A 24,735-nucleotide genomic window follows, 5' to 3' on the forward strand; every position below is an offset into this window, starting at 1 on the left:
TTCAGAAGGTCCATAGCATTTCTAATTTAACTTGAATCTTGACTATTCTCAGGTCGAGGAACAGCTTGAATAACACAAATTCAAGGGAGGCATTGTCCTTTAATGCCAAGATGCTTTTGGTAAACGTAGCCTTGGTTAAGCTAAAGCTTATTTTAGTTTCAGCTGGCAGAAAGAAAAACAGATAGCTACAGAGGCGCCCCTCTATCCCCCATCATATACACAAACCTATGGGCTCACATGACACATGCGTAGCTGCACATAGACACATACAAAATCAGACCATCATTAATTTTTTTTTGGTCCTCAAGCAATTTCCCAATATCTCACACTTCCTACATGTTTCAGTCTTCTCGTACTGTGATAAGAAGTGACTCATCCTGATGTGGCCAGCCTCTATATGCAGTAATATCGTACAGAACTCTCCCTGCTGGCCTAGATGAAATTATTTCCATCATGTGAGGGTTGATCAGAGACTGAACCCTCACTAGCCTGGTGGTTTGAGAGTTATTTTTCTGTCTGGGCTGCTGCAAAATTCTCCCCACTCTTCACAATATAACTGTACGTGCACGGTGACACACACACACTCTCACACACACACACACACACACCAAGGCGCTGCTCTGGTGCTGATCTTTGTTGCCTTTCCTTAAAGCCAGCTGACTCCTCCTCGTCCTCGTCCTCCTCCTCTTCGTCCTCCTCCTCCTCCTCTTCCTCCTCTCACCCCCCTGCGGTAAGGCCAATGGTACGCTCCGACGGTAACCTCGCCCGCCTCCCCACCTCCTCCGCCATTCCTCCATCCTCCCATACTTCCATCCCTCCTTCTGCTACGCCATCCATGGTATGATCCAAAACTTTTGGCTTTACATCTGTCCTGTCACCTCTCCTCTGTCCCTCCTGCTGTCATCTTCTGCAGCATGTCCAGGGTTGCGTTTATATAGCTGTTGTTTGTACTTTTAAGTGTTTATATATATATATGTGTGTATGGTGAAGGACACTGTATTGTCAAGGCCAAGTATAACTGGAGTCTTGTGACTTTCCTTGTGTGGCAAATTGTTGCGCCCGCTGCCCCCCACCTCCCCCATGGCTTGCAACCAGCTCCCCTTTCCCTTTTGGGTGTGGTATCTTTTAGTGCTTCGTCATCAGTGCAAGCCATCATGGTCACGCTGTCACGCTGTCTTCCTTTCTTTCACTCTTCTCCACTGGCCTGCCATCTATCTATTTATCAAACTATCAAACTATCTATCTATCTATCTATCTATCTATCTATCTATCTATCTATCTATCTATCTATCTATCTATCTATCTATCTATCTATCTATCTATCTATCTGTCTATCTGTGTATCAGTCTATTTGTTTGGATGTCTCTGAATAATTCAAACTATTCTTCATATTCAGACTCTCTCTCTCTTTTACACTTACTGTCACTGTACCTTTCCCGCTCACTGCCCCCCTCTCTCAATGGTGCAATGGTCCCCACTGTGGTCCAGTTGTGGTATTACATGCAGTACAGAATATACACTCCTCGGAAGGATGTGTCATTTTCAGCATATCTGTGAATGGAGTTTGGGACAACTCATGTCTCGGGTTACTTGTCAACACTAGAAAAATGTGACATTTACCCTTAGAAAGTAACCAAACTGCTCACAGTTATCCCAGAGTTATAGAATAATAGAAATAGTTTTCCTCTCTGAACACGACTCTAACATGTATTATGTTGAAAAGTAAAATTTGACATCAGTTATCCCAAACTGCAGTAAGATGTGATGAGAATGGCACATTCCTTTGAGGAGCACACTGTGTTTTCTCTGTGGGATTAGCATAAAGAATTGATGGCCTCTTGGAAAAACACAAATGGCACGGAACAGATTTAGAGGTCAGATAAGTTGATCTGGTGTTTTGAGGGTCGTATTTTATTATTACAGTGAAGACAGACATGGTGCTGCACTGCTGTGGTTGTTATGTTTTCACACTTATGTGGAAAAATGTAGTTAGATGACAGTTTTAGTCATTTTTACATGATCGTTGCTGCTGTTATGGTTGCGATGATTTGTATGATCTGGTAACTTTGGCTTGTTCATCCGCTGTTTGTGGTATTATTATGAATAATATACTGAATCCTTAGTTGCTATATTAGCTGCACTGTGCTTTACACAAATCCTGATGTCGCCATTGTTTTTTTCCGCCTTTTTGTCCCAGAGAACGAGCAGCAGCAGCATAAATAAGTAAATCTGTATTAGAATAGCACTCAGCAAGAAGGCTGAATATTTCATCGCAGAGTTATTTCCTGTGGATGAGTACTGGGACAATAGACAGAAAGCTACAGTGCCTCTCAAGCTCACACTTCATAGCTTTACTAGGGTATATTTTGAATAAAAGTTAATCAGACAATGCTTTGCTTGTTTGCATTGAGATGCAAAATATTGCAGGTTCATTGCAAGAGGCTCTGTAAATAGAATGCTTTCTGGGATGAGAACAGTTTCTGGAAGATCATAGTAAACAAAAAGTAAAGATGAGGAGATTTGCCACCCATGGAAATATTATCTTTCTACCTGGCACTGGCTGTATTGGGCAGTAATATTTTTATCCACCTGAATGTCATCTTTAGATTTTTTTCCCGGTGGCCGGTTGCTCCGTGACAGACAAACAATTAGCCTGCCTGCATGATTTATTGAAACAGGAATCTGCCTGCAGGCGAGGATTTTTGTACTGTATCCGTTGTGAGTTGTTATCAGTGATTTATGAAAGAGCTTAGCTCCATCGATAGAAATCTCTCCGGCCTGGTCTCAGCTATTAGAATTTTAGTCCACACCGGTGCAGGATATCCAAATCGTTCAGCTTAGTGAGATGATTTACTTCAGGAGCTCCTAAAGTATTTCAGTGCTTGTTTGTCAAATGTCATTGCAAGGCTGGATTTACCTGTAATTGGATATAGAAACAACCAAGAGTGTGTTCTTTAGCTTGATTATGACAGCACCGTAGTGAGTAAGAAGTAACAGCAGAGTGACTAAAGACTATTGGACCCATTTTTAGTTTAGTTTTGATGGTGTGGTAAGGTTCCTTTAAAGACTGCAAAGTAATTTTGATTTGTCTATTTGCACAGTTGGCCATATATATTACAGGACGAAAGCTTGAAATAGGTGCATTTAGGAAGCTGATGTCTGGTTTGTGAATCTCTTTGTTGCCAAGTGATTTTTCCATGAAGCCAGAAAAATAAGCATGATTGCCCGATTCTCTCCCAGATCTCTTTTGTCAGTTGATTTTGATGGGATTTTGTAGGACGCAGATTTCCATTTATTAATTCAGTGTGTATGTGTGTGTGCGTTTGTGTTTGTGTGTGTGTGCATGTTATACATATTTACATCCACATATATGTGTGGGTGGGAATATGCAAACGAATGGTACTTGTACGTCTGCATTTCTGCATATGTATGTCTGCGTGTGTATGTTTGGATGTTTGTATGATCATCTTTACCTTTGTGTGTGTGTGTGTGTGTGTGTGCTTCCCTCCCCTACATATCTGCATGTGTCCTCCATGCGTCCTGTGTTTTTTCTAAAAAAAAACACCAAACCCCACCAAAAGGGACTGCAGAACTCTGAAGAGAACGCCAGGATCTCCATCACCTTCTTCCGGCTGTTCCGCGTGATGAGGCTGGTGAAGCTGCTGTCTCGCGGGGAAGGGATTCGGACCCTGCTGTGGACCTTCATCAAATCCTTCCAAGTGAGGGGAGAACCGGACACAACATGCTAGAACAGGGGGTTGGGTTTATACAAGACGAAAAGTGGTGCTTTAACCCTAATGCGATGCAGATTGGAGGCCATAGTACTATTTTAACTCGATTTCATTTTTCACCGCAGATTTTGTAGTCAAAACTTAGTTATTCTCAAGTTTATTCTCTATATGTAGACGTAAGAATGGCATACTTTAATCCTATCTGCTAAATTAAGGCACAATATATTCATTTAATGTTGTTTTTATTGTACAATTTATCTTGTAATTTCAGATCTGAGTCACATGGGGCTAAAAATATCCTCGTTCTTGTGTAAATCCAGCTTGGTGGAGTCTCACAAGCCCCCTTTCCTTTCCTCGCCTCCTCCCTCCTCGTCTCCACCTCCTACTTTCATAAGAAGTCAGACAAGTGGGAACAGTTCAGTCTAGATGGGGAAGGAGGAAAAGAAAGAGGGATGGCGTGAGGTAACGGAGAGGAGGTTTAGGAGTCTTGGTGCAGAAGCAGGGAGGGATGTAGGGACAAAAAGCTACGAAACAGGCAGGAACTCCAGACCCTAACCAGCAGTCTCTTTTCTCCTCTTTCTTACTCATCTCTCCTCTTCTTCCTCCACTTCTTCCTCTTCTACTCCCTTTTCCCTCCAACACCCTACTACTAACCTCTGAAAGCTTACCATCCCCTGTAGGCGGGTTAAGCAATAGACAAGTTTAACGAAGCACTCCACCAAAAAATGAAATCATTTGATAGAGAGTTATAGGGAAATGAAAATAATCTGTTCTCTGTCTTGTGTTATGTGAGATGGGCCACGCCATGTTCTAGTACAGTCACGGAAATTTGAAATATTGGTGATGCAGCAAAAACCACGCTCTCTGGCTTTGTCGCACGAACAAGGATTCATTTTTAAGCCAAATTAAATAATGGTTTCACTTTAAATTCTGTTGCACCAAAACTTTCAACTCCAATTTATAATGTGATCCACCTTAACCTTACACTTGAGGAGGTTTAAGGACAGCAGGCTTATTTATTTGTTTGTTTCAGTTTGGATAAGCAAGCATCTCCATGTTGATTTAACTCTTTAGTTTCGGTTTACTTCAATAAACTTGGATTTACTAAATGGAGATTAGTTTTTATGTATGCAACATTTAATTTATAATCTGGATTTAGACATTTTAAACCTAGTTTTGCTAAACTCTGATTAGAACTGATTAGGATATTTTTTAAAAACATTTAGACCTTTCCTGCACATGTAAACGGCATTTTAGGTTTCTGTAAATGGATCTTTTTGGAAACCCTTCCAGGGTGAAGATGTTCAGTATCTCTTCAGTGTTTACATCTGGATGGGCAGAAACAGATTTTTTTTTATGTAATTACACAGATATTTACGTTCACTTAATCTTTGTTGATGCAACCCAGTCATTGTGTTACATTTAAAACAGCAGTGGTTGTGAATATATTACTATACTTAAAACAAATCTGCTTTTTAAAGCTGGCTGTACCTTTTATCCTTATTTCATTAGTCAACAGCTTAAATATTGACACGTGATTAAACTTTTTATTTTATTCATCATGGTTTGGCCCTTCTCGCCCAGTCACAGGGGTAATGTTAGCCAGGAGCTCAGTTTTCCAGGCATGTAAATATCAAAGATATACCTGTTGTGGCCATGTTGGTCTCCTGGCTAAACTCAGAGAGCAGTTTATGAATTTACTGAGGTTTTTCACTCCTAAGTCAGATGATTTGTCCTGGTTTGTTTTTGGTGTTGTGCCGCACGACGCTGCAGATCAGTTCACTTTCACTTCATGAAGGACCAGTACATTTTTTAAATTGCATCTGTTGATTTATAAAACAAATGCGTGATGTTTATCAACCTTTTTTCCAAAATCAGTTGTAGTTTATTGGATATTTAAGGTTTGAATGAAAGTGAAAGGACTCCAGCCTCGGTGCAGGATACTACTGTCCACAACTTGTTACTAATGTGTGTCTCTCCTCTTTAGGCACTGCCCTACGTAGCTCTGCTTATAGTGATGCTATTCTTCATATACGCTGTCATCGGCATGCAGGTAAGCTGTTGCCCTGTTTCTCCTCCCTCTGTTGTGTTTTCTTCTCTCTCACCCTCTCCTCTAGCTGGCCTCCGTCCTGTGTCTGTCCTCCTGGAGTCTTGTCATCCAGAGTTCCCATCCGGTCACGTCGTCGTCCTCTTCTCCACTTTTCTTCCTCCTGTAACTGTTGCCAGTCTGTGTCTCCTCTCCTCCTCTCTCCGTGTGTCCTTTTGTCTCACCTATAAGTTGTTTGTTTGTTTATCAGTGATGATGAGAGGGAGACACTTTGATTAGATTTTCTGGGGGACAGCCGGCCTCTAATTTGATTGTCCCAGTGAGCAGTCCCTTCCTCCTGTCAATGCTGACGTCATATCCTGTGTGCTGTGACTACTTCCTTCCCTCCGTGCAGATGTTTGGTAAGATAGCGCTGCGGGACCACACGCAGATCAACAGGAACAACAATTTCCAGACGTTCCCTCAGGCAGTGCTGCTGCTCTTCAGGTGAGGAAGATGACCACACTCCTTATCTTAAGTCTTCAGTCTCCTTCACATGTCTCTTCACAGCTTCTTCTACTCTTTCTACATTATCATTGTGCTCCTCTTCTCCCTCCTGCATTATTAATTTCTGCAACATCACATGAATGATAATAAGTTCTTTCTTCCTTTTTTGATCTCCAGTATTTTCTCTCTTCCATTTACTGTTTTACATTAGAGGTTACCTCTGACATTGGATTATTTAAATGCACGAATATCTCCAAATGTCAAACAGTACATTTTGTCGATTCTGTAACTCTGCCAAGAGCCGATGTAGGAAAATGTTTTGTCAGTTTCTATGAGACCATTTTATTTCCACTGTGCCAAGAGTTAAAAGTTGTAGTTGAAAATATGTAGCAGTGATCCCGATAAAATCACCAAAGATCTGACATAGAATCACCTCTTACTTAACAGCTTCAACAGCATCCAAACTCTCCGATCTATACACTTGTAGGCTCAGAAGTTAGCTGATAATTGTTGACAATGATTCCTGAAACGTGACTATGAATTAATATTAAAATACTCTGGTCCACTGAGGAGGACACCTTCTTCAGTTGTCAGAGGGCTGCACTGATAATACATGAACCCTGTGGTTGGATGATGGTAAGATTCCATGCAGGGGACAAAAAGCATAGAAGCTGAAAGCATATATCAGCCAGAATAATATATGGAATCTTTTCTATTCATTCATATTCTATGTACTGACCCCTTCATGGAATATATCATAACAATGGGCTTCCATTCAGAGAGACTCGGATACTTCTTACTTCTGTGTAAACAATCAATACTTGATAAATAATACCACCAAAAATGATCACCTGGCAAAACACCAGCTTCAGAGAGCGTTTATTAATACTGAAGTATTCAGAATGGAAGACATTTGTAGTTTGGTACAGGTCTTGATCTATTCAACTAAAACAAATAAGACTGGACATTTCTTTCTTTCTTTTGTTGTTGCTCTGTAAATCTTCTGTATCAGGATGTAATTTTAATGTAATGACTGTTTTTTTGCTCTCATGTTGTTCACACTCTAACACTTGTGCATATGTGTGTTTGTGTTTATGTGTGTATCTGCCTCCCTCCGTGGTTGTATCTATGTGCGTGTGAATGTGTATTACTGTTTGTCCATGTGCCTGTATGTGTGTGTTAATGCATGGATGCACACATACATTTATTTTACGTCCCTGTATATCCGCGTACCTTTGCATGCTTATGTGCGTCAACGTGTGCATATCTGTTTGTGCGTGTGCATGCATGTGTATGTATCAGATGTGCAACAGGTGAGGCGTGGCAGGAGATCATGCTGGCATGCACGCTCAGTCGGCCATGTGAGAAAGGATCGACCAATGAGAACAGCTCGGCCACCGAGGAATGTGGCAGCCAGTTTGCCATCATTTACTTTGTCAGCTTCTACATGCTCTGTGCCTTTCTGGTGAGTACAGTGACAAGAAAAAACCTTTCATTTTATTTTTTTTTTATGATTTTTAATATAATTCACTACATAATGATACAGGTAATGATTTGAAACACGTAATCTATAGACGACTATATTTTGTTCGTGTAGTTTCTGACTGATTCCTGATTCTCCCCAGATCATCAACCTGTTTGTGGCCGTCATCATGGACAACTTTGACTACCTGACGCGTGACTGGTCGATCCTGGGGCCGCATCATCTTGATGAATTCAAGAGGATCTGGGCTGAATATGACCCAGAAGCTAAGTACGTTTACAGAGAATACAACATACACGTCATCCAAATGGTTCATCTTATACCTGCAGAGGTTGTATAGACATTCACTACCATGTGACACCTGTGTTGTTTCCAGGGGGAGGATAAAGCACCTGGATGTGGTGACTCTGCTGCGGAGAATCCAGCCTCCCCTCGGCTTTGGAAAGCTCTGTCCACACAGGGTCGCCTGCAAGGTAAACACACACGCACACACGGCCTGCAAATTCCCAATTATGGTGTGAAGGCTGCAGAGCTGGAGAAAATATACAAAATATTTGATCAGGCTTTGGAATTAAAATCACTCTATTTGCTAGGTGTGATAAATATACAGACATTTGTCTTTGTGATATTGATGTGATGACATATCGACAGCTCACAACACCTTCCACAATGACTCAAATGGCACACTGACAACAGATCGTACATGTAGAGAAAATATTTTAGTTATTGAGACATCAATGTCTCTCTAGAGGAAAATTAGCCGTGACCGTAGTGTCAAACTACTGTCAGCTGCCAGCATCAATTGGCAGCTGACGAGGAAATTTACCTGTGCATCATTTTCTTTTAAAATTAAACAAAATACTCCATTTCCTGCAGCGTCTGGTGTCGATGAACATGCCTCTGAACAGTGATGGAACAGTGATGTTCAACGCCACGCTGTTCGCCCTGGTCAGGACTGCACTCAGGATCAAGACAGAAGGTAACACACATATGACACACTCTCACACAGTATTATACAGGTGCTGTTAAGACACACGAGACGATACTGTGAAATATGGCAAGGTATACACTCAGTGGCATATATGCATAAGGTGGGGATTAAATTTATTACCATTGTGCCCAGAACAGCTCATTGTAGCAACACTTCTGGCACTCCTGACTCGAGTGTTAAATGCACCAACAATATACTGTCTCATAAACACAAATACAGACACATGTGCTGAGGTTTTCACACTGGACAGGCTGTGAAAATACTACATAAATGTGCTGTTCGTGTGCGTCCAGGTAACCTGGAGCAGGCCAACGAGGAACTGAGGGCAATAGTGAAGAAGATCTGGAAGAGAACTAGCATGAAGCTGTTGGATCAAGTAGTGCCCCCTGCTGGTGGTATGTACACTCTGCGACACAGTTCTAACAATAAACAGTAAAATTTAAAAGGTGAACTCATTCAGAAGTCACCACATTACACGCTGTGATTTAAATTTCTCCTATTACTTTGGCTACTTTGGCAGCACCACTTCTTTTCTGGATAAAAAACATGAGGCATTATTTCAAGCATGATAATTCTAATATTTGTATTTCTTGCAGATGATGAGGTGACAGTCGGGAAGTTCTATGCTACCTTCCTCATCCAGGAATATTTCCGCAAGTTTAAGAAGAGGAAAGAACAAGGGCTGGTGGCCAAGGTGCCCCCCAAAACTGCCCTCTCTCTGCAGGTACACAAATACACATAAGTTTTGTTTACGCTCGGTCATAAATCTGTACATATTGGCTACCTGGGACATTCAGAGAACAGCGTTAGATTTTTCAAAATGTGACAAAATGATTAAAGAAATGTGAGAGAGAATATGGTGTATGAAGTGTGTGAGAACAACTGCCTTGTTTCAGAGTTTTGACAGCAACATAAACATGTTGGTCGCTCTGTTAGTCTATAAGAGCAACACATCAGTGTGTCTGGTCTGTGTGCAGGCGGGCCTGCGGACGTTGCATGACATCGGTCCAGAGATTCGGAGGGCCATCTCTGGAGACTTGACCGTGGAGGAGGAGCTTGACAAAGGCTTGAAGGAGCCTGTGTCGGCTGCATCGGAGGATGATATCTTCAGGGTAAAGGTCGGATACACACACCCTCACTCACTCTCCAAAGAGAGAAAGAGAGAGAGAGATGATCAGCGCCCAGCTTGAAGCCATATTACTGCTCCATGCACATACACGGACATGCTTGCATGTGCTCAGAGGTTCGAAGACAAAAAAGGCTCATTCTCCACCACAAAGCTTGGCTACCAATCACTGCAGATACTGGACCAAATTTTAGTGATTGGTCACATGCATTTTGGAAGACCATCCAGTGGCCCCAAATGCAAAATAAGAACAACACATGTTTTTTCACAAAATGAAAACTATAAAATCAAACAGACAAGATCATTTCCTCAAACAGTTGAGCACTGTAAGTTAGCTTGATTCCGCCGGGCATGGTTGCGTTGCGTTCCAGCTGAGACATGGCCGCCGAAACCATTCTAGACTACGCATGTGATTCCAGAGTACACGTGCAGAATTGTCTGAAGTGTCACCAAAGCACCTATCAGCTCTGCTCCACTTAAAATATGTGCTTAGTCTATTTTTGACAGAAACCACATCAACCTGTATAGAGCAGCTTTAGCCAGGCAGGAAGTCAGACACAGCAATAACATAGAGAATCCGGTCAATTTTCAAAATAAAACACCCTACGTAGCCTAGCGAGCAGGCAAACACTCCATTTCTGAAACACTCCCATCGGGATATGAAGCCGTGTGGAGGATGGAGCAAAACCATGTTGCAGATTTGACATCATACAGCTGTGCCCGGTGAAATCAAGGCATAAGCCTCTGACAAAAAAAATACACACACACACACATACACTTCTTCGCTCAAGGGTGAGTTATGCTACTTATCAGCCTCCATTTACAAAATCATTGCCATTGCTTTGAATTATTCACTGCTGTATTGTGTTACTTTTACATACTCTATCTAACACACACAGAGTGAATTAGGTGGTTAATAAATGGTAACATTTAGAGAATCCCACCACTCCTCTAACATTGATCTGTTATTAGGCATACGGAGAGTTTTGACCGAGACTTAGTGCCTGATTCATTCAGTCCCATAGCTCTGCTCCCATGCTAAAGATTTCATCTGTTTTTAAAAATACAGTTTTTGCATTTCCATCTTGGCTGAGTAAAGTTTTGTTGCTGCCAGCAGTGAATGTGACAATAGTAATTCTGATTGAGTGTTTGAGTGTAGTTAAGATATAAATATATAAAATTTTGATTTAAACATTATTTTAACTCCCTGCCTTTTTTCCAGTATTCTCATCTTCTTTTCTCTTCTTTCCTTTACTCTTCTCTTCTTCTTTTCCTGTCTCTTCCATTATCTCGATTACCTGTCTTCCTCTCCTCATCTTTCTCTCTCTCCTCTCACCCTACAGCGTACGGGCGGGTTGTTCAGCAACCATGTCAACTACTACAACCAGAGCGATGGCCGCAGTTCCTTCCCACAGTCCTTCACTACCCAGCGTCCCTTGCACATCAGCCAGAAGGGCTCCCCTTGCGAAGGCGAGAGCCCGTCCCATGAGAAGCTCATGGACTCGACCACTTTCACCCCGTCCTCTTACTCTTCATCAGGCTCCAACGCCAACATCAACAATGCCAACAACACCGGCATGGCCGGGGTGGCGACCCAGGGAATCAGTCGGTTCCCGAGCCCGTCCATAAGTACTGTGGACGGGCACACAGGACAGCCGCTCACCCCCATCCTGCTACCAAGATCAGCGTGGTGCTTTCCTCCAAAGAGGTGAGTGAAGCCAACAGCAGATTACATCTGCGTCTTATCAGGTGTTTAACATTTTTCTTTTATTGAAGTGGTGTTTCAGAGTCTTTTTTCCTTTCCTACCTAACGTGCTCTTGAACCAAAGCAAGAAGCATTAGTCTGTCTCTTTCATTTCAAGAACATCATTACAGCTATTTAGCTTGTCGGCTAACATAATACACAACATGACGTTTCAGTACGGACTTAAATCTTCTATTTCCTTCACTCTCTTTTTCCTTCCTCCTCTCTTTCCTTATCTTTTTGTTTTTTCTGGTGGCAAGCAGGACGTGTTTTTATGACACCCTCATGCGGTATGTTGCCAGGGGACAGAGAGGGAGTGTGTGTGCGTGTGTGTGTGTTTCTGTGTGTGTGTGTGTTGTGTTAGTCCCCTAAATGCGTGCAATAAGGTTTCATAATGCTATATAAAATGGCACTGCTGTCAGAGTGCTATAATGAGACTTGTTGCTATGCACATAATGCTTTGGTTGCTACAGTATATCAAAAGCCAGACCTCTGCGCTGCTACTATAAAGACTGCTACCAAAGCCATGGATAGACTGTTTGGTGCAACATGTCCAAACCTTTCCTATCAAAGGCTCTTACTGCTGCTGTTCTCTGCTGTTTTATTGTATTTAATGGCAGGTCTGGGTTAGACACAATTTCAGTCGGCCTGTCCAACTATCTAGACTGACATGAAATTTTCTCTGGTTTTTCATGGTCCCCAGATTCCTGATGAATTTGATGACCCCCTTACATTTGAGTTAGTGTCCTTAGAATAACCTGATCCTCTGGGGGATGAACATTTTCCATTTCTGACTGAAGATAAGAGGGAAGATTGCTGTTACATTTCTTCAGCATACAGTACCTATGCTTCATGGGATGAGTCCTTTAAATGATTTAAATGACCTCTCTATTAGCACCACCCTCCACCACCCTTAGTAAAAACCTTATACTCATATCAGTTTTTATTTGCAATGATATGAGAACAGCACATGAACATGTTGGTCATGTTGGGCTTTAGCTTTAGTTGTGATTAGGGCTGCACAATATGGTAAAAATAAATCATATTGCAATTCTTTCACAGATATTGCGATTGCAATATCTTACGCAATTAGTGGGATTGATCATTTTTACATCACAATTTTTATTTTCATTTAAAAAATGTATTAAAAATCATTATGATGTGACAATTTTCGGGTTCTGTACCAAGCTAACGTGTTTTCTTACTTATCAGAAGAACAAGATTTGTTGGCCAGGGCATATCTGTAGTAGCACTACATTACTTTATTATACTGCATTAATGTTTTGTCACACATTTTGCCTTTATCATAAAATTGCAGCTTCTGCGATTTTTATATTGCACTTGGCCATAGTGCGATTCATCAATGATTAGATTATTTGTGCAGCCCTAGTTTTGATCCTAGAAGATTAGCCTATGTGTACAGAGGTTGGTTACAGTAAATGAGGGAGCAAGATGAGTTAAACCCCTTCATGTTCTGTGTGTTGATCTAGATTTGAGTGCTCCATTACAGCCAAAGCATAGTATAAGCTTTCTGAATCACCATCTCTTTGGATTTTCTTGATTTAGCGACAGAGTAACCTTCACCCAGCTGCCATGTGTAGTGAGCTTGATCTCATCCAGAACAGTCTTAGTCAGGTTTTAATCAAATACGTTCTAACCCAGAGTTTGCTGTGGAGCCCTTTTAATAGCTGTGGATTAAAGGAACATCTTGACAATTTGAAATGTGATTTTTTTTTTTTTTTTTTTTTCTTCACCAGGCAGTTCTTTGAGAATTGTATGTGCTGGTGCTAAAAAAAACAAGATTAATTATTTGTTTTTGTGAAAGTTCATCATTAAAAATAATGAGCACTGGTAACTGCAAGCTAAGCTGTTTGTTTGACTCATGTATTTGAAACACAACCATTAACAGGTGGTTTCTTGGAGTTGACATGATGTAGCCTTTTAACCTGACAATCTGATGAAGAAGAAAAGATTATACTTCAAATGTCAAGATGCCTCCTTAAAGCTTAAGTCTGGAGTATGAAACAGATGTGGACAGATAGTGTGACAAGACATCTTTGGAATACAAAGACAATACAACCTAATACAGATTATTTAAAGAGTCTAGATTAAGTCTCTCAGGAGGAAAAAAACAAAATACAATTTCGATTTCAGCTTTTGAGACAAACATGTGGAGTTAAACACTTCTGTGAGCTAAATTGTATCCAGGCATTTCGTCCCCTTCTTCAGAGATGAGTAGAAAAGACAGTATCTGATTCTTTATTGGCTTTCATTTTAAATGATGAGAACAGCATAAAATTTTATTTCCCCGTAGGCTTACATTTAAATGCTGCTCTCCAAGGACCAGCTAACAGCATCACATCACATCACAAGACATTATCTTGTCCGTCCTACTCGTTGTTTTTTAAAGATGTCTGCACCTCAGTCGTGCTATCAGTTTGTCATATTCCAGTTGTTGCCTCTGATGCTTTTTACCATTTTGCTTTAACAACATAGTTCCCACCTGCTTCTCCTCCTCCCTTTCCTCTTCTTCTCCATCCTCCTCTGTCCTTCTCCTACATGCAGTAGTTAAACCTCAGTGGGTTTCTCCTTCTCTCCTCCTACGCTCCTCTCTGAGTTTTTTGCTAATCAGCTGCTTCTTTTTGTCTATGTGTTTGTGTTTACATCCGTCTGCCTATTCGTCTACCTGTTACTCTGTCTGTGGTCTGTGTTTATGTTCATTTTGTTTGTTTGTTTGTTTGTTTGTCTCGGGTTGTGTGCTTGTTTGTTCGTTGGCAGCTCGGACTCAAGTGACAGCCGTCTGCCGATCATCCGAAGAGGCGAGGGGTCAACAGAGGAGACGTACGATGAGAGCTACGCCGACGACAGGGAGTACCACGAGGACGACCACTCGCTCTCCTCTGACATGTACTACTGAAACAGACACACACAGAAACAATTTGGCTTTCATCTCTTCATTTGATTAGATTTTTGGTGTGTCTTTCATTAACTCCTCTTGTGTGTACTCATTAGGCTGGTGTATCATGATGACACATGTAAGCAGTTGACTCCCATGGAGGAAGGAGAGGAGGTAGAAGACAGAAGAGGAGGCGGAGGGTGGCAGTCTCCCAGGAGAGTCTTCCTCTGCCCCACTTCTCTGGGTGAGTAAACACGTGCAACTAAATACAATGCCTCCTTTTTCTATATTTTACTCTTTTTTACATGCTGTGTGTCTGCATATTTGCTGTGTGTGTGTCTGTGTGTGTGTTAGGGCGGAGATCGTCCTTCCATCTGGAGTGTCTGAGGAGACAGTCAAGGCCAGACGTCTCCCAGAAAACGGCCGTACCCTTACACCTTGTACATCATCAGGTAGAAGTTGTACTCAAATCCTCTTCCACTTAAATGCACATAAACAAGTTGTAAATAGTTAAAGCCATCCCAGCTATAATCCCCCCCTCTCTGCTCCTCTCTAACACTCTTCCTCCGCTCTCCCTTCCTCCAGGCTCTGGCAGTCGCAGGGTTGAGTCCTCTGTTAAGAAGGAGTCACTCACCTACCCTCTTCAGCCGGCTGTGCTCCACGCCTCCAGGCAGTCCCACAGGTATGCTGCATCCTCTGCACAGTTTAAAATCCAAAAAGCTGTTTGTCAACCACTTGCAGAAATGTTTCATTGTGTTTCCTCGGCAAGCAAAAAATTATGACAGCGGCCTCCAGCATTGGATGCTTGCTGGACGTAACACTAGGCGGTGCTGACTGTCACTAAACCTTCTTATAGACATGCTTATACTTCCTGGCTGCACCTGATTGGAATAGCGAATAGTGGAAATAGTGAATTTTGAAGTTTTCTTACCATGCTACAACTGTCTTGAGTTAGGTTCCGTCTCCTAATTGTTTCTCCTCTCTTTGTTATTCTAGCCCATGGCAGTGATGCCTCCTACCAGCGAGTGCCCTCTCTGAGGCTAGAGGGCTCAAACTCTCATGAAAAGCTCAATACCAGTTTGCCCTCCGTCAACTGTGGGCCCTGGTGAGACTACGTACCTTGAAAAGTATCAGTTATGATGACAATCATGAAACTGTATAATCAGTAAGTATAATAACAGACAAATTATTGCCCCTAGGTACAGCGACAGTAATGGGAACAGCAGGGTGCCCAGTCCTAGCCCCAGCGTGTCAGTTTCCAATCCAAGACCACAACGGCCGGTGTCGCTCACAGTGCCCTCGCTGCTGGGAAAAGACTCCAGCTCACTGTGTCACGGCAGCGCAGGCAGTCTGGTGGAGGCGGTCAGTTGTTTTCTTTGTCTTATGTCAGTAATTCATTAGGTCACAGGATACAGTTGAGGTGCTTTTTTATGAAATATTGGAGAGTTTTACCCCTTTGGGTCTTTGAAATGTTTCAAATGTGACATTATGATGGATTGAGAGATCAAAACTTATAGACTTCTGGCACCTGGGATAAGTGCCTCAAGTGTTTATTTTTATAATAAACAAGCGATGACATCACCATCAAAAGTCTAGAAAATAATCCCCACATTTCTTTCTGTCACCCTTGCTTCCTCTCCATTAATTCCTCCATTTCCCATTTCCCTCTCAAGGTGCTAATATCAGAGGGTTTGGGTCATTTCGCCCAGGACCCGTCGTTCATCGAGGTGACCAAAGCCGAGTTGGCTGATGCCTGCGACATGACCATCGAGGAGATGGAGCACGCAGCCAACAACATTCTCAACGGCAGCAGCGCCACAAACGCCACATCCAGCACCTCCTCCACCTCCCAGCACAGCCCCAACGGCAACCTCCTCCCCTTCCACACAGCAGCAGCAGCAGCAACGCACAGGGACCAAGCGGTCAGCGAGGGCGGGGAAGAGGCCGGAGGAAGCAGAGGCTCCATCCATGGGCCGTCCTCGGTCGAGGAGCGGCAGGAGCTACTAGCAGCGGGGAGGGGACGAGAAGAGGAGGAGGAAGAGGCGGAAGCAAAGGAGGAGGGGCACCACAGAAGCTCGGTTGTTATTGGAGGAGCGCGGCAGAGGAACAGCGGGCTGTTGGAGGACGAGGATAATGAGTGTGTGACGAGTTTGTAGGAGTCGGCTTGACGGGTTCGATCGGCCGACCGGCCCCTCTGACATCATCAGAGACTGACGCTTGTCAGTGCTGGGTAACAGCGCCGCAGCTGGCTCTGTCTGTCCCCGCCCCTCACACACACACAAACACACACACACACACTGTCTGCCTCTCTGCCAGACGTAACCGTTCTGGACATTGGCGGCCAGTGACGCAACCTTAAACACCTGGTTATGACTTTGTTGGTTTCTATGAGTTTGTATGTGTGTGAATATTTGTAGTAAAGTATACCACACTATACTCTATAATATCTGAGTGTATGCTCGTGTGTGTGATCTATGATTTTCTCTATTTGTACGTGTACGTGAGTGCGTGTGTTCTCCACACGTGTCTGAGTGTGTCTCTAAAGTGCCTCACAGTTTTATCATGTCCTCAAAGTGTGAAGAGCAGAAAAGTAGAGACAAGCAAAAAACATGCAAGGGGAAAGCAGGGATGAAGAAAGGTAGAAAGGAAACAACAGAGGTAGGAAGTCCTTTTATGGATTTCTGCCGTTGACATAGTGTGTTAATTGTTTTCATTTCCTCTGCCTACTTTGGTGTTGTGTTATTGTTGTTTGTCTGGCCGCCATGAAGCCAGGTAGGGGACAGCAGACCAGCTCGTGGGGGGGGTCTGTTAAGGATTCAAATCTGACCGTACCCACTTGAGGTCAAAGGTCAACTCCTCCTTCTTGGTTCACTGATGATGAAGCGCTGTATTGAGTAAACGGGGGCGAGGAAAACCCTGTTTGAAATCTCATTTCTCTTCCTCTTCCAAAGCTAAGGAACCTTGGAGCACAGCCCTGCCAGCCTGGGGGTGGGATTAAGGTGACACGCCACCCCTAGCCAAGGGGGGGAAGGATTTGAGGGATGGACCAACAGCCACAACAGGGCTGCTGTAGGGGGCCACGGGCAGAGAGAGACACTCTCTGGCCAACAGGAAGCTAGCCAGCTCTTTCATTCGCTGGTCGATAAGATGCCAGCGAGAGACAAACTCAACTCGTCCGTCACCTTGATCTGGCTTTGCCTCCTTCACCGCTTTTACTTGTTTGGCCACACCCACTTCCTGCCCCAAACAGGAAATGGGAGGAGCATTTGGTGGCTAAGCAGCGACAGCGAGCCCTCTTATTCTGCCTCATACCTCGCCGTTCCTCACTCCTCCCTCTCTCCTTCCTCCCTCCTCTTTGGTTATTCCACCATCACGTCTCCCTCCATCGCTGGGTTTTTGCTTTTTCAGCCCTCGGGAGGCGAGTGTGTCGAACAGGGCAACAGAGACGGAGGGTGGAGGAGAGAACGGGAGTGACCGATTGAAAAGAAAACAGACTCTGGGCATGGATCTACAGAGGATCTGTCCGTCAATCAACTTCACTTCCTTCTCCGAGACCCTCCTCTTCCTCTCAGCGTGAAATCCTATTGGATTTGCTGCCACACACTCTCTCTACAGACCACGCCCACTATGTATTTAACAGTTCAATATTGTGCAAAACTGGCTAGCCATGACTATTTTGTTTTATATTCATGATGTTATTGGTTTAATTTATCCTTGATTTGTTTGCACAATCGGGGTGCTGGTCTTATAAATGTATTTTTGCTCGGTTTATTTTAGGAGAATTTTAAGAGGTTTTAAGTATCGAAGCAGGGCGTAGTGTTTGCGTGCGAGTGTATAACTATATTTGTGCGTGCGGGTGTGCGTCTGCGTTTTAGTACAGGACGTGTGTGTGTGTGTGTGTGTGTGTGTGCGTGCGTGCGAATGTGTGAGATAGCGTGTATCTAAAAGGGGGGTCTTTCTCTCTATCAGTATGCACCTTTTACAGATTGTATCTATTTATTTATTTATTTTTCCCAGAAGAGAAAAAAATGTGCGTGAGGATGTACGTTTGTATGTGTGTGCGTGCCTGTGTCCGAGTGGTTACTTATGTATTCTAAAAAGCTGATTTTAAGCCTAGACAGTAAATTAAGGTAGCATTACAAGTATGGTATTGTGTGTGTGTGTGTGTGTGTGTGAGAGAGAGAGAGAGAGGGTGTGTGTGTGTGTGTGTGTGTGTGTGTGTGTGTGTGTGTGTGTGTGTGTGTGTGTGTGTGTGTGTGTGTGTGATAATGGGCCTCCTTAACACAGGGTTACCATGGACAGGCATGCTTCCAAAGCTTTGTGGTTTCTTTAGCACGGTTTTTACTTTTTAGCCAAGCTGCAGAGTCAGAAGCTACTCTATCTTTGAAAATTAGTCATTTCATAACTTTTGTTTATTTTTCCGTTTAGAGGTAGTTAGGCGTAAGGTCTCCAGCGAGGTCAGAGCGATGGTTACGTTTACAGCTGTGATGAGTTTCGGCGTTGCAGCTTGGCCAGAAGGTAACAAGCCTTTTTGGCGTTTGCTGCTTTTACTTCTTGACGGTGGATGGTCGCTCTGAACGGTAGAAGCACCAAATTCGCACTGCCACAGTGACGCCTCGTGAACTGAACTGGGGGTATGACGCCCCGATCGCTCGGCTGTAACACACCGTAATCACAATGAGTTCGTCATTTAATCATAGTTTCAACTCCAAATGAACTATTAGGGCTGGTGTACAGATGCTGCAAGACTTCTGAATCACATCTCTTTGTCTGAGGTCTGCTCATATCACAAAACATGATGATTTATTGTTGATTATTTTTGTCATTGTTAGAAATAAAAGAGTTCCCTGTCTGTAATATCATTGTACTACAGACACGGAATTGATAAGATGTGTTTGGGTGACGTGATAAATTCTTGGAAACAGATCAGGAAAGTGTCATCTTGGAGGGAAGTTGCGTCCCGGTTGATCCCCTGGTGTGATTTCTGTCTTTTCATTTTCTCGTTATGGATTTTTTGGTAGCATGCTGACAACTTTTTATCGACCTTTCTCTAGTATGGCACAGGTATGAACCTCAGGCCTCAGTACATTACACAGGGCACAGGTCTCTCTTTGTATCTTCTCCAAAAAACATTCCTAATGTCAGAATCACACCCTTGGTACCAGTATTCACATTTATTAAATGACTTAATATTATAATAAGCTGAAATGATTTAAATCAGCTCTCAAACTTTGGAAAAACATAATTGTTACCACCAAAATCCCAATGCAAAGTCAAGTAGACACTAGGATATTCTGTATCTTACCATACCAGTGCTCACATGCAGATACATCTCAGTTATAAAGTACATTTTACGTTAGCCTTACAGCATTAAAAAACAGTTTCTTAAAACTCTTACTAGCTTGGAAACATTCTAAATATGTTCAAGAAACAGTTCTATAATTCTATAAATGATCTCAATTAAAATGTCACTTTAAATACAATGAATTCCCACCCAGATACACCATCACATGTCAACTTACAGCCATGAGTTTTCACTTTAAGTTACCACGAAGGACTAACTGCTGAGCTCTCATTCCTACGTGTTAAGCAGAGCAGGTTTGTGGCAGGGAAGGGTATGCATGAACACACTGCCATACACTGCATCCTGTGCCAGTAACAGACTTCTGACATTATTATGCAAACTAAATGTGAATGTTGAACGTGTTTTAAGTGGCAGTGCTAATTGTTGTTTTTGTGGTTTTGATCATACAAACCCTGAAGAAGTCTGTGTTGTCAAAGGAAATACCCTTCCTGACATTTAGTTTTTTTTTTCCTTCATAAAATATCTCCACCATTTCTTTCTTTCTTTCAGTTATTCTTAAACCACCTCATTTAAATAGTCCTTTTATTTAAATAACTTGGTACCATAAGCTCAGTTTCAGTATAAGCTGCTTTTTTTTTCAATCAAACTTTAAGTCTAAAGGTTATGAAGGCAGATTTAGGAATGGTCAGGCATGTTTATGTGTGTGCAGGGAAGCATCTGGGTTCAGTGTTTTAATCTTGACGTTAGAACGTTTGGTTTTTGTTTCCACGCCTTGCTGCATCGGCCCTGGTAAAGTTTATTAAATCCCCCTCCTGGTTATTTATGCTAAATTACTTGATAAATTGAACACGAACGTTCAGCAACACCTCCATTTTTGTGGATAAAAGACGATACATAATGGTTACATGCACTCTGAAACTAAATTCAGTTCAGATCCTTTATTTTGTGTTCCTAATACATGTTCAATTACACATTATAGACGTGCACACTCCTATAGAGTAACTCCGCATATCAGAAGTGCCAAACCAGGCTGTGTTGTGTCTGTTTGAAGGCTCTTTGGTGTCAGGTGACACAGATTCTGTCAGAGGCCTGTGGTGCCCCCGTGTGGAGTGGAGCAGCATTGCAGTTTTTTATGTTCCATATAGGTTAGCGTGAACTCTGAGGTGTTGTTTGGCAGTGTATGGTATGAGTGGGTGTAAACCTGCATCCCACAAGATATGCAAAAACAATGCAATAACTATGACTGTATACAAGGTTCCCGAAGTAAATATACTTGTGAAAGTGAAAAAAAATATCATGCCAATGTTTTTTTTGTTTTGTTTTTTTTTCTGTTTGTTACATTTGTAAGTAAACTCAGTGGTTTCCATGCCAGAGAAACCTAACATACTTGAAATCAGGTACATTGCAGTGCAGTATAGTAAAGATGTATTTATTTATCTTTATCGTGCCAGGGTGTCAGATCTGCACCTGCGGTCAGAAGCGTGTGTCGAGACAGCGACGTGAAATGGGTGTTTTTGCTCGTGGTTTAACATCCGGAATGAACGGCAGCAAAAAAACAACCACCTTCACCTCCCTGCCTCGACACGTTTTTGACTGTGTCCCTTTTCTCTCGTTTATTTCCAGTTAGTTTTTTAATGGATTGAGCTACAGTACGTGGGTGTTACCATCAGTATTGCATGAGGTTCACATGTTGACATTGAGCGTGCCAGGTATTGCAGTCGTTTTGTTTTTTAGCATATCACATTATGACGGAGTAGCTATTTCTATTTAGTGTACATATGATTAAAGTCAGTATTTTTTCTCTACATACACATCTGACTGTGGACAGCAGTGGAGCGGTATTTTGGAAGGTGATTTTGCATATCTTGTGTCTTATGGGCTCATTTTCTGAGAAGGATAGAGCTCATGTTTATATGATTGTTGAGAAGCTGAGAGAAAAAGAGATCTAAAGTATTCTTACTCCCCAGTTTAGACAGGCGTCACTACTTCTTTGCCTACGTGTTGCCATAGTCTCTGTCTTTGACTTCTATCTTTTCCTCGTCTGACATGTAGAAGATGGACCAGTGGAAATAATTAAGATGAAATGGACCAAATAACTCAACATTGGTGGATGATATTGGACAGACAAACACACAGGCAGGAGCTAACACACTCAGGCTTTGTAGCTTAGTAGCTTTACTCAAGCACAAAGCGGACAAAATGCATGAAAAAGTCATCTTACAATCCACAGGTTAAAAATGGGGATTTGGCCCACTTCCATACTACACACTAATTCCGAGCAGGTTTTGAGTATTTAGTGTTTTGAAACTTAAGTGACAAAATTAGTCAAAACGGTCCTGACGACCCAAAAGCTGCAAAAAATTAGAGTGAACATTACTTCCCATTTGTTTTAGTGTTGAAGTTCTACAAATTTGGGAAAATGAATGGTAGAAATGTCTGCAGCAGAAGCTGATATCCTGATGTTTAGTCCCTAGTATGGGTAAAGCTTCAAATATGTCGGAAACTACATTTCCCATAATCCAACAAAAAACATATACTAAAGCAGTGTGTCGTATGGATTTGGAACAGTCCTTTTTAACAGCTGACATTTTGACTAATTAGCAGGAAAAGCGCAGGTGTAGCTAGTGGCTCATATACCTGTTGTCTCTGTTAGTAACCCGTTAATCAGGCTGATAAGCCCCCTGAATCTCCACCTACAGCTAGTTAAACTAAAACCACACCCCTCTGCCATAAAGAAATCAAAGTTATTTCCTCGAGTGAAAGCAAAGATAGAGAGAGAATAAAGGCCTGGTTTATTGACGGATGACAATCTATTTGATGATTGAAGACAAAGGGAAGCAGAGGGTGTTTTGTCTGGATGGAGAGTATTTTTTGGTTTTATTTCATCATGTTTGAAGGTCCGACATGGTGAACTATATATCCAAGTAATGTTTTATGTGCATGGGTTTCTCTCTCTAGGGATATAAAGTACTGGTCCTATGTGAATGATAATATCTTTTGTCTCACCACTAGCCAATGATTGTATATTTTTATATACCGTATACCATACTATAGCAAGATATATATGAATATATAATATTTAATCACCAGAATGTTAGAGTAAGGAAAAGGCAGGACACTTATTTGGGAATGTAGTTATTGAAATACTGGTTATGAAAATGTGCTATATATGCCTGCTGACTGAGGGTCAGTATGAATTTATTGAACAAGTCCCACTTTATTGACTGTACTGTTGACCAAAATGAAGCAGCAGGGAATGATGTAGTAGGAACGATGGAATTTACACAACAGGCTTGATTCCCAGACTATGTGGCTTACTTTAAATATGATTAGCTGAACAACACAGAAAGGCTTCTTCACAGTTTTTCATGTTTAAACATCTAAAAAAAAAAACACTGGAAATGCAGCAATCAATGCCTCAGTTTCACAGTTTGACATCTATTATCTAACATTTTAAGCAACAGACATCTAATATCTAAAAATGCGTTTTGATTACGTGTTCGTTTTCGTCAAGTGTTTAAAAAGACATACCAGCAACCTGTCAGTGCAGGAGGTCAAAGTCTGGACATTTTCCTACTGTAGCACCGAGAGAACTGTCTCTCTTTCACTAGTCCTATATCAGCGACACACACATATACACTGTACACTTTTTCAAATGCATTATTTAAGCTATTAACATCGAACCAAAAAGAATCCACCTATCAAGGACTAGAACTCTCTATGCTTTGAGCCATGAAAATCATGTAGCTTCAATTATTTTTCTTCCAAAAAAAAAAAAAAGGAATTAGAGGACTTGAACTACATCTCCAACACAGACACTGACCGACTTTTGTGTGTTTATGCAGCAATGGAGAAAAAAAAAATGAAATTTTTTCACATTTTTTGTGTCATCTAAAGATGTTGCATTTATGTGACAGTGAGGTCGACGAAAACTCAAAAATATTTTATGTTTGTGTGGAAGAGCTGCTATACATGTACACGAATAAATCTGAAGCTGCTCAGTATTAAGAGAAAGATGTCATCCAACATGCTTTAACAAATATTATACACACATATACCATTTAAAAAGTATTAAGAGTTGTGTGTTTATCCTGAACTATTATGAGAGAGGGTGAGGCCGGAGAGCAGGAGTCGTGTTATTTATCCTGTCGCTCAGATTTCCTCACGTGGCTCCACCATCGTCCCAACAGATCTATTTTCTTGTAAACAGAAATGTTTGTTGATCATTGTTTGATCCTGACAAAACATATTTTAAGAGGACTATTTTGAATATAGATTTTATTTTCCTTTTTTTCTAGGTACAAATCAGCATAGCCTGTTGTTGTAGGAATCTAATTAAATCGAATTATTAAAAATATGAATTCCCTTTTTTCCGGAGAAACAAGAGAGGACGTCCTCTTTGTTTTTCTGTTGTACAGATGTTCTTTTGACGACAGCGCCGGTGAACGCTTTGGGTACAGAGAGTAAAAGAGGGAATATATTATGAAATCCAAGTGTCTTCTATTTTAGATATTATATATAGAAAACTATATCTAAATTATAAGATATTGAAAGTTTGATGGATTTTGCAGAGGGTTAAAATAAATCGTATTCTTTGAGATAAAATGCCCAGATCACTTTTCAAATCTACACATGTTGGCATTTTCTATATCGGACACAGAGGACAAATGTTTTCAATGTTTCTATTAGGTTTACAAACCATGATTGATAAGTTTCCTTTGAGTGAAAATTAGCATTCGTCTGTTGCCAGTGCAAAAGCAGGATTTTGGGGAGATACATGCAATTAAATTTCGTTATCTTCTTTCAAGATTAACGCGACAGTGGTGCACTTCATTTAGTAAAAGTGACACATTATCTATAGATACTTTAAGGATTTTGAAACCTGATGGATTCATTCAAAAATATGGTTAACTGTCAAGAGATTAA

General features: G+C 41.7%; 1 protein-coding gene across 1 annotated transcript in view; it reads left to right on the forward strand.

Annotated features, from left to right (window-relative positions):
• The window catches only part of cacna1c (calcium channel, voltage-dependent, L type, alpha 1C subunit), a 183,143-nt gene extending 166,483 nt beyond the window's left edge, over positions 1-16,660 (forward strand). The window contains exons 35-54 of the mRNA XM_073480377.1: positions 653-742; positions 3,582-3,719; positions 5,719-5,784; positions 6,173-6,264; positions 7,567-7,729; positions 7,890-8,017; positions 8,124-8,220; positions 8,624-8,726; positions 9,032-9,133; positions 9,335-9,462; positions 9,716-9,856; positions 11,208-11,572; positions 11,872-11,898; positions 14,387-14,515; positions 14,621-14,748; positions 14,859-14,956; positions 15,090-15,186; positions 15,501-15,609; positions 15,704-15,866; positions 16,178-16,660. Of these exons, the coding sequence (XP_073336478.1) occupies positions 653-742; positions 3,582-3,719; positions 5,719-5,784; positions 6,173-6,264; positions 7,567-7,729; positions 7,890-8,017; positions 8,124-8,220; positions 8,624-8,726; positions 9,032-9,133; positions 9,335-9,462; positions 9,716-9,856; positions 11,208-11,572; positions 11,872-11,898; positions 14,387-14,515; positions 14,621-14,748; positions 14,859-14,956; positions 15,090-15,186; positions 15,501-15,609; positions 15,704-15,866; positions 16,178-16,660 (2,847 nt within the window). The remainder of the gene's footprint in view (positions 1-652; positions 743-3,581; positions 3,720-5,718; positions 5,785-6,172; positions 6,265-7,566; positions 7,730-7,889; positions 8,018-8,123; positions 8,221-8,623; positions 8,727-9,031; positions 9,134-9,334; positions 9,463-9,715; positions 9,857-11,207; positions 11,573-11,871; positions 11,899-14,386; positions 14,516-14,620; positions 14,749-14,858; positions 14,957-15,089; positions 15,187-15,500; positions 15,610-15,703; positions 15,867-16,177) is intronic.
• The last annotated feature ends 8,075 nt before the right edge of the window (positions 16,661-24,735 follow it).

The sequence above is a fragment of the Pagrus major genome, chromosome 14 (genome assembly GCF_040436345.1).
Source record: "Pagrus major chromosome 14, Pma_NU_1.0".
NCBI lineage: Eukaryota > Metazoa > Chordata > Actinopteri > Spariformes > Sparidae > Pagrus > Pagrus major.